The 13,739-nt window shown below is 35.6% G+C and overlaps 1 protein-coding gene across 2 annotated transcripts in view; it reads right to left on the minus strand.

Annotated features, from left to right (window-relative positions):
* DPYD (dihydropyrimidine dehydrogenase) overlaps positions 1–13,739 on the minus strand; it is a 332,821-nt gene that overhangs the window by 205,256 nt on the left and 113,826 nt on the right. For both annotated transcript variants that reach the window (XM_030953352.1, XM_030953353.1), the window contains one exon: positions 11,290–11,377. In XM_030953352.1, coding sequence (XP_030809212.1) covers positions 11,290–11,377 — 88 coding nt within the window. The remainder of the gene's footprint in view (positions 1–11,289; positions 11,378–13,739) is intronic.

A 13,739-nucleotide genomic window follows, 5' to 3' on the forward strand; every position in this document is an offset into this window, starting at 1 on the left:
GCAAGATACATTTCATTTTTGATAAACTATTAAAATTTCATTTCAGTGAACAGTATGTAGGATACAATACATCCTTACCGGCATAATCCTGGTGGGGAAAATCTAAAGAAAATGTTTCAATGCGAGTAAGAAGCTATCTGATAGAAACTTTCAACTTCCTTGTGACCATTGATATATTGCTGGATTCATGCCAATAATGCCAAATAAAATCTGTGTTATTTCATCTGCTCTATTGGTTGTTACACATATTTTTCAAAATGCTGGAATAGAAATGAAATTGGGTGAGCTACACAACTGCAAGTGCTTAGGAATTAAGATCTCTATAGCTTCAAGAAACAGCCTGAACATTTGCCAGCAAGAACACAGTATGGCTTCCCCACAGCATTTTACAGTCCTTTTCACAGTGCTTTTAGGGCTCCATTTCAATCTTCCAGCATGATTTTAGAGAAGAATGAATTCAGTCAGGATGCCAATAGCCAGAGCCCAAAAGTGTCACCCTCAGCAGACCATCACGCCACAATGCTTCCTTACAGTGATCTCTTGTGCTGTACATGATTCATATTTTTGTTATTAACCAAGTGAAAAATTAAAGGCAATGAGCATGCTTCAAGTGAAAGACTACTACCATCTCCTGCCACAACAGCAATCCACTCAACTCTCCTTTAACTAAACACTTTGTTTGCATATTCTACATCTTTCTGAATGAACGTTGAATGCCACACTTGTGTCTAGGATTATTCACCCTCCAAGGTTGATTAAACATATTCCATTCTTGGCAGGTCTACAGAAGGGACTGAGCTACGATCTGTATTTTCTATGCCTCAATACAATAAAGGGCACATTCAGCAAAGGCCCATATTTACATCTGAAAAATAAAAAACCAACTCATCAATGTAGAGGTTGTATTAAGACTCTTATGTCCTTACAATTTTAAGAGTGATAACATTTCAGAACTTTCTTTACTTAGTTTTGTTGGGATTTCCAGAAAAAAACTGTGCACAAAGAAGGCACAGGTTGTAACAATTAGTGGTGATTTCTTCACATTCTGTCTACTGCAGGAAGGAAATTTTTTTCATGCAAATTTCCACAAAGCTTTTTTATCAAGCATCTACTACAGAAAGAAAACAGGCAGGAACTTTACCCCAGTGATTAGTGCAGAGACCACAACCAAGTACTTTATGCTTCATGCACAGTATGGTCACTCTATCTCCTCTAACTGCAAATTTCTTTCTTCAAGAGACTTCATTCAGTCAAGAACTCAAATTTTGAGTGTAAGGAGACAACCAATAAAAAAAAGTAAACAGAGGCTATGTGGTTGCCCAAGTATGTAAAGTCTTTTTGAGAACTTTTTTTTTTGAGAGACTCTTTTCTAACTTGATAAAGTTTAACAGAACAAATATTTCCAGATCACAGTATACGCTGAGGTGGAAGGGACCCACAAGAATCATCAAGTCCAACTCTTAAGTGAATGACCCAAAAGGGCTTCAAGCCGTAAACTTGGTGTCATTACCACCATGCTCAGACCAACTGAGCTAATCTCAGAGTCATAAATTTCTCACAGATAAAAATTTGGCCATCATTTTTCACCTACAAAATATTTGTGCTGGGCCATAATAAGAACATCAAGCCTGTGTTTACCAACAATCAGAAATGAAATCATGTCTAAGTCACTCATGAATTGTGGTATTTCCAATGTCTAACTACTAAGCAATAGATTATTTATAAAATTAGAATAACTGTTTCCTTCAGAAGATAGTTCTTTTCTCATTTAAAAAAATCCAGTATATTAGTGAAAAGGCTATAAATATTGTATTATTTAGAAATTATCTTTAATAATGCTTAATAATCGAATTTGATTTTAAATAACAATCAGGTACTGACATTCTACTATCTACTGAAGTGTTAGAATCTATTTAAACAAATACATCACACCCGAATACACATCTCTTATCAATGGTCACAAATAAACAAAGAATAATTTCTAACACAAATAATCCTATGAAATCTGAAGTGAGTTACACCATCTCCGATTACATCAATGGAACAGGAACAAACAAAACCTTGACAACTCTTAGAAATGCAGTAATACACTACAAGTTTCTACTTGGTGACTACCATTTCAATACAGTGACAATACCAACATTAAAGATTAATTGGTTGAAATCTGCTGATCTTTAAATTCTTATTATTCTTCCTTTTTCTTCCTATGAAACTGATCACCAAAGAGCATTTGAGGGAATATTGAGTTATCACACTAGCTATTGAATGCATTTTAACTTTCTCTAATGGCTTATATTCAGCTCAATACATTTTTAGCACAATTAAGGAACAATAGCCCAAGGATTTCCAAAATAAACAGCATCAAGGACAACATTTGGAAAATCATTCTCTCTGTTAGATAAACATGTAATTTGTATTAGCATTATCTTAACACTCTAAGTACTTAGTGTGCTTATTTCTGTGTTTTAGTCTTATAAACAATTTTTATTAAAAAAATTACAGTAAATTTAGAACTAACACACTAAAAACTCTAATAGTACAAAAAGTCAATCTTAATTACTACATGCACCTCACACCTTATGATGTCATCAAGTGTCAAATTTTGAATATGGTTTGACACTATTAAAAGAACCCAGAAGACTATGTATGTGACTTGATGCACAAGGAATGACAAACTTGATCTCAAATCTATAGAACACACCAACATATCACATAAACCCAGAGAAATATTTGTATGCCTCTTAACCTTTCATTTTATATTCATAAATATATGCATTTGCATAGTTGTTTTAAATTTCATACTAAAAGCAATGATTAGAATAGTAAGGAAACAACTTTCAAGTATCCTGACCATAGCAAGTGGTTCAAAAACCAGCATATGCAAAAGCAGAGACACAGCAGCATAAACATTTCTATAGCTTAGTTAAAGATTACTTGTTATAGTGCACATGTACAATTTTCTTCTCAGATATTTGCTCCCTATAAAAATGTCCATGGCATTAAACTAATGAAGGGCAGAGGATGTCCCTTCCCATGACAATGGAGGCTACTGCATTGGACAATACACTTACAAATGCTTCTGGAAGAGGAAAGCTTTCCAATTAATGTGTTGACTTTGAAGGGGGGGGGTGAGGGATGCCCTTGGGCACACACTGCAAGCCATAACAGGACTCCAAAGGCCCTCAGACTGTGAATCCCAGCCAGAAACAGAATCACTAGTGCGTGTGCTCCAAGGTAAATGAAGAACCAAAACTGGCTTCAAGCACTGCCAGGGTCTTCCCCCAAAATGAGGTAACTGCCTTTCATGGTATCAAACTGCTCATAAACCAACAAAGCAATTCCTGAGCAATGATGAAAAGGGAGGCAGAGAACTGAGAAGCACAAAACAACCACGGGGTCAGATGGCAGCCCTGAGCCCTGCCCATGCCCAGCAATGACTTCCAAGGCACCACTCTCATGAAGTAGAGAAGTGGCAGAGCAAGAAGATCTTCTAAAGCAATCTCTAAAATTCTTTCAAGTTGTACTACCAATTCACAGCACAGATCCAGTTTTGTCTTAACTTTGTCAATTGAATTCAACAAGAGGATACACCCGTTGCTGAGTGGGCAGTGAAACGCTTATGAATTCAGGAACATTATATTTATGAGACATAAATATGACAGGAAGACTGCTTAAAACTTAATTCATTAACACTAAAAATTGCATGTCATCTTCTCACCAATAATTGGCACTAAGTAAGCAAGATTGAGATATTCTATTTGTGTATAATCTTTAAAAAAAAAATTAAATGTGACAAGCCTAAGTTTTTAACCACTGTTTTACCTTCTGTAAACATGATTTAGGAAAGTAAGGAACTTCTAAAGCTCTTATTTAATTTTGTATTATGGCTGTCCTCCTACACTATTAGGTAGAACAATGTTTCAAAAAGTGTCTGATTGCATTAAACCCATACAGAACCACATACACTTTTCTTACAATAAAACCCAGAAAGCTCAGCTGAAGTAAAGAATATGGATCAACTCACAAACTGCACTTTAGGAAGTTGTTCATTCTGTCTCTGAATATTAATGTGGAAGTAAAAAGATGACAGCACAATTAATATTTGCACATCTAAAAGATAAAAGTAACTGAGTAATGGAGTGAACTTTTGGAAACAACAGGCAAGCAAACACAGCTCCTTTCTTTAGGGGTAAAGCATTCAAGTGTGTAAGATCAAAATAGGAAAATATAACATCACCATTTTGGTTTTTTGTTTTTATACACCTCAAACATAAAAATGCTTAAAAATATATGCTTGAATTTTAAAAAGTGCTAAATAATGTTAGGTTACATAATCCACTTAAATATGAAAAAATTACTCCTCTTAAAACTATAAGAATCAAATTAATTTTGTTATTATATTTAGATTATGAGTTCTTCAGGCAGACTGTCCAGCATCATGGAAAAAGACAGGAGAGTGTTTTGTAAAACATATGCAAGAGAGATTGTTATGCTAAGTAGTGTTTTGGTAGGAAAGATAAGTAAGCAAGACCAGAAAAATCTGCGTAATTTACAAGTGAATATTATAAGGATGCCCAAGGGCAGATTATTAGTATTTTTGAAAGTGTCCTAAGACTATTAAAAATAAATAAGCTGTTTTGTGAATCTTAGCCCTAAAAGCTTTCAACTGCCTAGTGCTTCCAATGTATATAGAGGAATATTCCACCAATATCCAGAGCACTACCGAGGACTAAAGAGCTGAAATAACAGTTTACTACAAATGTCAACAGTAGAAAAAAATGCCTCGAGCATAAAAATTCTTGGATTGATGTACATGGTTGGTCTCCAGGAAAGATACTGCAGTGGGAATAACAGCAAGTTCAAATTCTTCCATGCCGTAGCATGTAAGAACAGGTTCTTTCAGAGAATTCCTTTTATAATGTAAGTATTTGGTTTTTAATAACAATACTTTTTAGATTAAAGAGTAGCAGACTATAATAAAGATGAACAAGTTTTGTATTAGAACCAACTGATTGTATAATTCATTTAGAATATTATTCACATGGGACATGAAACAAGAAATGTAGTGTTAAAGAAGGAGGCATTTATTCTCCAAGCTGTGAGCCATGAGCTTAAGGCTCTCCAGGAGGCAGGTTATAAAGAACTCCTATACTTGAATGCACAGACTTGTGCAGACCTTCCTTGGGACTTCCCTTCAGGCAGCTGCAGCTCAGTGTGACGTTTTGATCCTGTTTTGTACAAAGCGCAAACACATCTATCACTGGCCTTCTCATGGAATCTTTATTTAAAAAACATTTTTAAAATTTAATTTTAATATTAATCTAGGGGCTGTAAGGCAATTATGAAATATTTTAAATTAGCTTTGCCCAGACCCTGCCACTGCTCTTCACCACTGCTGTTCTTCAAACTCTTCAAAGTACTTTGACTTCATGACTCATCTCGATTATTTCATTCTAATTATTCTAATACCAAAGGCTCACAACTTTTTGCAGATACATGAATTTGAATATGTTAGCTTGTAATAATAAAACACAATTTCAAGTGTTTTCCCTGGTTGTGTGGCCTTTAATATCTTCAACTGAATATGGATACCAATGCTTAAAAGGCCATTGTTGTCACCATTTAAAATCCTTGGTGAAATCACTTAAAGTTTGCAAGATTCTGATACAGTCATCTCCCTTGTCTACAAGGGGCAATGAAATAAACCCAGAAACTATGCCAGGCACACATTTATTTTGACTATCTAGCTGGTTGTGTTTCCAACATTATTCTTTCCTGCACGACCTTCCAAGGTATTATTTTCCTCCCTTAGTTGTTGTCTTTCGTCTGCCTGTCTTTAGGTTTTGGCTTCCTTGCAGCAAAACCTATATCATCTATAAAGTGTCAAAATATTTATGAAATTATAAAATAATACAAAACAATAGAAAAAACATCCAACAACACAACTGGTGATCCTAAGGCTGCACAATGCCTGTCCTAAAGGTCTATCATTCACCAAGTTGCACTGCTGTTTACATGACTTGCTACATTACCACTGAGACAAACAGCTCTTCACCAAGGGGCCTAACAGCTTCCCAAAACACCACAAACACCAAGAAATACAAATCAACTCTGAAAAGCAACCAACTAACAGATAAATCCTGGATATATTTTCAAATAACTTTGTCTCTAAACTCCTTCTTTTGAGGAGGTAAGTGAAATTGCAGATGAGAAGAAAAAGAAAACTCAGAAATACAAGGTAAACCAAAACCAGAGAAGCAAGCAAATAAAAGTCTGTTCACAACCTGAAATGAGAACTATTTTGAACATGACATATTTCCTCCATAAACGTCTGTGCTGGCCATGGGCCTACGGGTCCCATATGCAGATTTCATGTCCTCCAAATTTAGTTTATGAATCAGGAGTACGATGCACAATTTTTTCCTATAGCACAAGCAAAATGAACATCTGTTCACTTTTTGCCATGTAGGTTTATATCTGTGTGGGTGGGTGTGAACAGAGCTCTTGATGTGTAATAGTCCTCCCATCTGCACACCAGGTGGCACTGCATAGTTAATCAGAAGATAATAACAGGCATGAGGAGATTACTTACTTTTTGGGGAAGAGAGAGTAAATGAATCTCACAGAGTTTTTTTTTAAACAAGGTACATTTATGCTTGCACTTTAAAATCCTTTTTTTGTGTGTGTGTAATTTCACTCCAATCAATGACATGATCTTATTATATCATTGTTTGAATGTGATGTTAATTAACTGTGAATTACTGCAATTACAACAAAGGTTCATCCCACAAGGAATTTCATGTATTTTCTTTTTTTTTATGTACAGTTTTAACCCTTGTAAGCAGGATATGCTATTTAGAATACATTCAAACAACAATCTGCTTAGATTTACTTGGTACACTCACCTAACCCACCATTTCACAGTATTTAATAGACCTCTGAATACCCATATACAATAAAACTAACTTCACAATTCAGCAGCAGAAGATGGAGGAATAAAGAAGCAATCTTCATTACTCAATGAGAAGTTAAGTAGAAACTTAGTGCTGCAAGTTTAAATCTACAAACACTGAAGTTAAAGTGTTTAAGCAATTTCTGGGAATGAGAGCTTAAGATTTTTCTTAAAAGGTCGCCAAATAAAACAACAGGGTATATTTTTATCTGATATTCTCTAAGGATAATGTAAATGCTATGATAAAATATTAGAGAATAAGGCTAGAGGTTTGTGTAAAGTCTGCAGAAAATATGTTTATGGTGATAGCATTTCGATGTAGTCATTTGAATGTCACATGAAGAATCCCCTTTAAATATTTAGTTCATTCATTTTTATTCAATTAAGTAGTTCTACAACGAAACTCCTATGTATTTTCTCTTTCAGAAAGGATTTGAAATGCTTTGTGGAGTCTTAAAAGACAGAATAACAGAATCCTGTTTTCCAAAGAAGGCAGCTGAACTTCTAGAAAGATGAGGAATAAAAGCCTGGTATTTCTGTATTTGCTCTGATAGCCATGAGAGACACATACACGTGTTTTGCTCTGGGTTTTCTTATTGGTAAAAATCATATTCCACTCCGAAAATCCATGAAGAGCCACAGTAACACAAAGCATTCAGACTGCTCTGTTCCCCGCAGGAGACCCCTGGCTGCCTTCCTCTGCTGTCTCTGAGGACCATGTGCTCTCTCCTCCAGCCCCTCACCCCCTCCATTGATTTCTCCTTTTGCTCTCAGCATGCTTATTCTCTGTTGCCCTGAGTCTCTACGGTGTTTACAGAAGGCAGCAACTGATGCAAGATTTTTTAAAGCAAAATTCTCAAACTGATTTGTCAGCTCAGTCATAAATTCTTCACAAACATTTCTTATCAAAAAGCAGAGCTGATTCAAGGCAGAGTACATTGAATAATCTTTCAAATCAGGACAGGATAGGATTTTTTTTTTCTATGCTCACTTTTAGAGTGGTTTGAAAACTTGACAGTTTAATTGGGAGACTTAATTCCTATTAATTAATGTTTGTGAGTAACAAAACAAAGCCAAAAGTTTTGTAACTGAAGAGAATTGTAATTCTAAGATGAAAACTTTAAGGACTAATTCTTCATCTCTAATTCTTAATTAGCATTTTTAATTGCCCAATGAAATAAGACTAAGTTTAGAATTAGCACCTACTTAAATGACAATGAAAAAAAACCACAGTAGAGACTCCAAGAATATTGTTCCTCTCATTGTTTAGCTGCTACCTTTTGTTCCTTTAAAATTATCACGCATGCCATTGTCTATTATTAATTTTGATGTAAGAAACTGAGATTGATGAACTATTGCCTAATACTTGTGTTAGCTGTAATCTGAAATTGTGACTGATGGAGAAAACCAGAAGCATGGTGTACTTCTTAAATTGCCATTGCCCAGCTGGATCCTTACTGCTTATCCAGGTAACAATGAAAGTTTTCCTAGGATTTAGTTTTTCCTAGTTCAACATAGGCCTTCATAACCCCAAATTTCACATCCGTCTTCACAGCCTAATTGGGAAAGGTAAGATGGAGGTAAGGTGTGACTCACGCTGAGACCCCAGAGGTTGTCAAATGGTGGTAACGTGTACTGGTCACCTGGCTTGTTTTCAAGTCTAGTACAAGGTATTTTTCTCAACTTTGAGCCAGTGACTAAATATACCAGACCTACTGGCTGGAGAGCACCTTTCCCCTTAACATAAACCATCATAGCCTCAATGCTTCAGCAAGCAAAGAATTGAAACAAAGCACACTCTCTCGTTACTATTCTTTTCAAATAAGTCTGTTAACCTGTATCCTTTTGTGAACTTAGGAATTCTTTACCTCTCCTGTCAGAAACACTGCCAACAGCTGATTAGAGCACATTTTTAACACCTGTCCAAACAGCTCTCACCAAAAGCCTTTGCTGTTCATTTCTCTTCAACATGGTCACTGGCTAGAATGCTCAAACCTCAGTCACTGTGTTTTACCATCAACAGAACCTGCAGTGGAGGGCACTTTCCCTACCACACACAATATTCCCACAGGGAACAGATTTTCCCTGATGCATAACTGTGTGAAAAACAGTTTTCAAAGTTCTCTTTGCAACTCCACCTGCCCTCAGGTAGCTGGTTATTCACAAGTGATCTTCTGTTTCATGAATCATACATGGACTTTTGTACAATCCCAACTGAGCAAATCTTGAATTCCAACTCATTTGCAAGACTAAAGGCGTACTCTTCAAAAATCACATTGCTGCAAAAAAGTCCTCTCACACTGTACTCATCCTATCAGGGATTTCATTTTCTTTTACACACTCATTTACTTCTTTTTTCCACTAACAGGGAAAATTTAAAACTGCCATATTTCTTTTCCATCAAGGTACAAATATATTCTGAAGCAAATTACAACAAAAAATAAATCTTCCATTTTATATAAGTAGCTCCATAATTATTTTACCCCTATGATTCAGAGAATGTTCAAATGTGGTATTTCATGGAATATGTTTGTTTAGTAGGCAAAGAACACAAAAAGAAATGCAGTTCAGACTCATTATGGAGAAATGGCTGTTGCTGATAGCTTATAAATGCTCTATTGCATTAATATTGTTAACTCCACAAATACACAACCCCTCAGCATGTCCTCCCCCTCTCCCTGCCAGTATGCAAGGCCACTTTACTATCCAGTGGCTTACACAGTCCTGCAAAAGTGAGATGACAGGCAGACAACAGGTACAGAAAGGGCATCATAAATGCAAGGTAGTGTCCAATAACAAAACTTTGTAGGTACATATAATCCTTCATTAGCATTTATACACTCTGTTTCCTAGTACAATCAATGAACACATGCTTTACAGGAGAACTATGCTTCAGATACCTTCTCTTGTTTATTAAAACTCTGGCTGTGTCCCTTTACCTAATATCTGTATGGAAAAATCTTCTCTGTTGCTATATATATATATATATATATATATATATATATATATATATATTTCTAACCAAAAATATTTTATATTAGCATAGCTTTATTAAGGTCAGAAAATAAACCCAGATACATAAACCAAACACTCCAATTCTATGTGAAGTGCTCAGTGGTCATTTTTGCTGAACTGTTATTCTAAGCTTCTGAGTCAGAAATGCAGAGGAACGATGCTGATATGTTTAAAAAAATGACTGAATTTTTTCCTAAGTGCTAGACTCACAGAAAACAAATGCTTATGAATTAATTCCTCATTGGTGAGATTTTGCAATGTGGTTTGAAAGACACAGATGAAAACAATAAAAAATATAAGTCACACCATTTGCCTCATATACAATTACATCAAAATATGATACATCAGAATTCCTTTACATGGAAGTTGCCTAACAATGTGAGGATTTAGGATTACATAAATCACAACACTCTGTGCTATCATTACACAACAGAATAGACCTGCAAAGCTTATTATGCTGCATAACCAGATGGTAAACAACAGTTGTCGTTGCACTAAGAATTACATCTCTGTAATCAATAATAGGAAGGAGGAACAGTTGGACAACTTGTTTCCTATTATGTTCACTTAGGCAACGTCTAGATCAATAAAGAGCATTAAGCCTCATACCAACTGTAGACAATGCCTGCTCAACATGCCTATCATATGGCAGCAATGGGTCCAGCTGTACCTCAAAATAATTGTAAATGGATAATAATTCTAATCTAACATTAAAAAGAAGCAATGATTCAAACAGCAGAGAGGTGTAGGACTTCTCTACTATATGAGAAAAGACAGACCTATGATGCCAGTTTTGTACAAGTCAAAATCAGCTTATTTTGTTAACCCACTCCATAAGTACATTTCACTACAGCCTATCTGAAGGATGTGGCACATTTTATATGGATGAAAGAAAAAAAGCAACCAAGCATGATATCACTGGCTTACATATAGACTCAGTAATTGTGTGGGTGTAGTAAGCTGTTCGCAAAAATTGAAAACTAAACTTGTGTATCACTCTAGGCCAGTATGGCAATTAATTACAAGCAAATTTTTAGTTCATCCATTTTAAACTATCTAAACAAACAATAAAACAACCCATTTGGCTACGTTCGCATATTACTTAAAGATCTGTAATATAAATCTGAAAATTTTAGTAATCGTCTTAAGGCCTCTTAATTTTAGCTTTGTGATTTTAAAATTTTTCTTATATTCCATACATCCATAATGCACCAAATTAAAGCTTTCTCCCATCATGTTATTAATAAAGATACAAATTCCAGTTTATTCCTAGGCAGTCCTTTAATTTCAGTATGACAAAACATGGGACCATGAGCTCTTACCTATTCCAATAAAGACTGCTTTATAGCCATCTTCTTTCAGGGTATGGAGTGTCATTCCATCCACTGCGAGGCCTTTCCTAAAAATTATCTGAAACAATTAAAAATTGCTTGGTAAAAATTGCAATTACAATGAAGCAGCACATTCTGCATGGTAAACTAACAAAGGTTTTCAAAATTATGAATGACATAAGTTTTGATTTACACTTGCAATTGTTAATTCTAATTTAGACATGAAACAGTGTCCACAGTGCAGTAATGATGTTCATTTATTGAAAGAAATAACTCACAGCAATCAAAACACACCTTTAATCTACACTTGTTTCCGATCAATTGCTTTTTGCTTCCAGAAGCAAAAGCTGCATTTCTTTTTTTTTTCTGGAGCCATTCTCCACCACTAATCCTGCTCTGAGCAGCCACAGGCCAGGCTGAGCACCTAGAGGAGCTGTAAGTGTGAGATAGGGAATGGTGCTCACTGCGTGCTCAGGAAACCAAGGATGGCAGTGCCTGTGCAGAGGTCATGCAACTGGAGATACACACACCGTTTGTTCATCACTCCTAACCCCAAGGCCCTTGAGCACAAAAAGTGTGTGTGATTCTCTTCTGATATTTCATACTTCTTGACGTAGGTATGTGTGTTTTTATCTCCACATCTTAGACTCTCTGAACCTGAATGTTTTCCCTCAGGTTTTTTATATCACATGTGATTTTACTTCACAAAATGCAGTGCTGTTGTGTAAGCTCTCTACTTTGTGATCTTAACAGTTTAGCCTTCAAGTCACTGTGTATCTTGTTTGTTATTCAATCTGCCTATATTTTATTTAGTATACTTTTCAGGTCGGTGGGGAAAAAAGGCAGAGGTAAAATACAATTTACACTACTTAAAACACTGACTTACTTTGTCTTTGGAGATTTAGTATAAATTTTATCAGAGGTGAAAAGTCATGTACTATTGCAATCCTTAAAACAATACAGACTCCATCCTCACTTGCAACAAAAGACGTTCCATAAACTGTCATTACATTTTTTTATCCTGTTGTGTACGTATGTTATGAAAACCTGATGAAGGAATTTAAATAGCAATACTATTTTATGTGAGGATTCATAATACTTCTAGGGCCTACCTCTGTAATCCTTATCCAGCTGACTAATTCTTACTAATTTCAGTGGAATTACTTGAATAAACAGCACTACTGGGCATTTACACAACACAGCACCTTCCACCACAGATTTGAAATGCTTTAAGTAAACACCAGAAAATATTTCCAGCTTACAGAGGCATAAAGCTAAGGTACTTATTTAACCAGCTTGCCAAAGGGCCAATTGCAAACCAGTGGCAGAGCTTTGAAACAAATTTACATTGAGATTCTCTGCTGTACTGCAGAACCACAGAGGACCGGCAGGTCAAGATGACATGGTGGCTCTATCAGTCCATTCTGGAGACCTTGTCATAACACACAGCCCTGGGAACTGAGGTTGGCAGAGGAGTCCCAGGAGTCTATGCCCAGCAGTTTTGTCTAAAGGTGTCTCAGTGCTCTGTTTAACACCATCCCTAACTAAACTGCCATTCTGTCAGTCTTTGCAAGGGTTGCAAAGGGAGCTTTAAAGTAGAAAAACAGATCTGTAGCACTTTAAACCTTATCTTGCATCTTACTAGCATTTTAAAAAACCCAGGCAGAACAATGCTCTCACTCAGGTCTTGTGACAACAGTCTACTTACTGCTTTTACAAAAACAATCAACATGAAAGAATTCAATCCAAGAATTTCTTGCTTCACGGAAGGTTTTAGTAATGTGTTAAACATAAAGTATCTCTCCTGGTACTCAAAAATTTGATCCAGTGGTACATTTGTAACTTCTATTAAAATGTGCAACAATTGTAAATACTATCTAAATCATCAGCTCAAGTCCTAAATTACAATAAATCACTGTTCCCATTATCTATAAACAACACACATTTATTTAACAGAATAATGCATAACTATTGCTTTCCAAGAAGTAATAGATTGTTATTGTTTATAACAGATGATCATGTTAACACTTTAATTTAATGCATTTTATTATAAAATTAACTTGGATGCAAGACTATAATGATAACCCATTAGAAAAAAAAACTCGGGGAGAAGGAACAAAAGAAGTATCAAATATGAATGGTTTAAGTAGTGCCAAACTTGCATGAAAAAAACTTGATTAAAAAAAATCAAATCATTCCAATAGCTACATTGAACCCCTAAAGCAATTTAGGAATTTGTTTCTTACAGACAATTAATCACATGCAGGCATTCCAGATGAGAACTATTGATTGCCCTTTTCCAAACTAGTGGCATTCAGACAGGAGACAGACAAATGCCCTGAGCAAGAGGAAGCATCTTCCTGCCTCTGTCTAGCATAGCTTTTAATCGTTCTTTACTAATGTGCATGACATTTTGCTGTTAATCTTTGGCAGAGTTCTTG

This window comes from Camarhynchus parvulus, chromosome 8, assembly GCF_901933205.1.
Source record: "Camarhynchus parvulus chromosome 8, STF_HiC, whole genome shotgun sequence".
Lineage (NCBI taxonomy): Eukaryota > Metazoa > Chordata > Aves > Passeriformes > Thraupidae > Camarhynchus > Camarhynchus parvulus.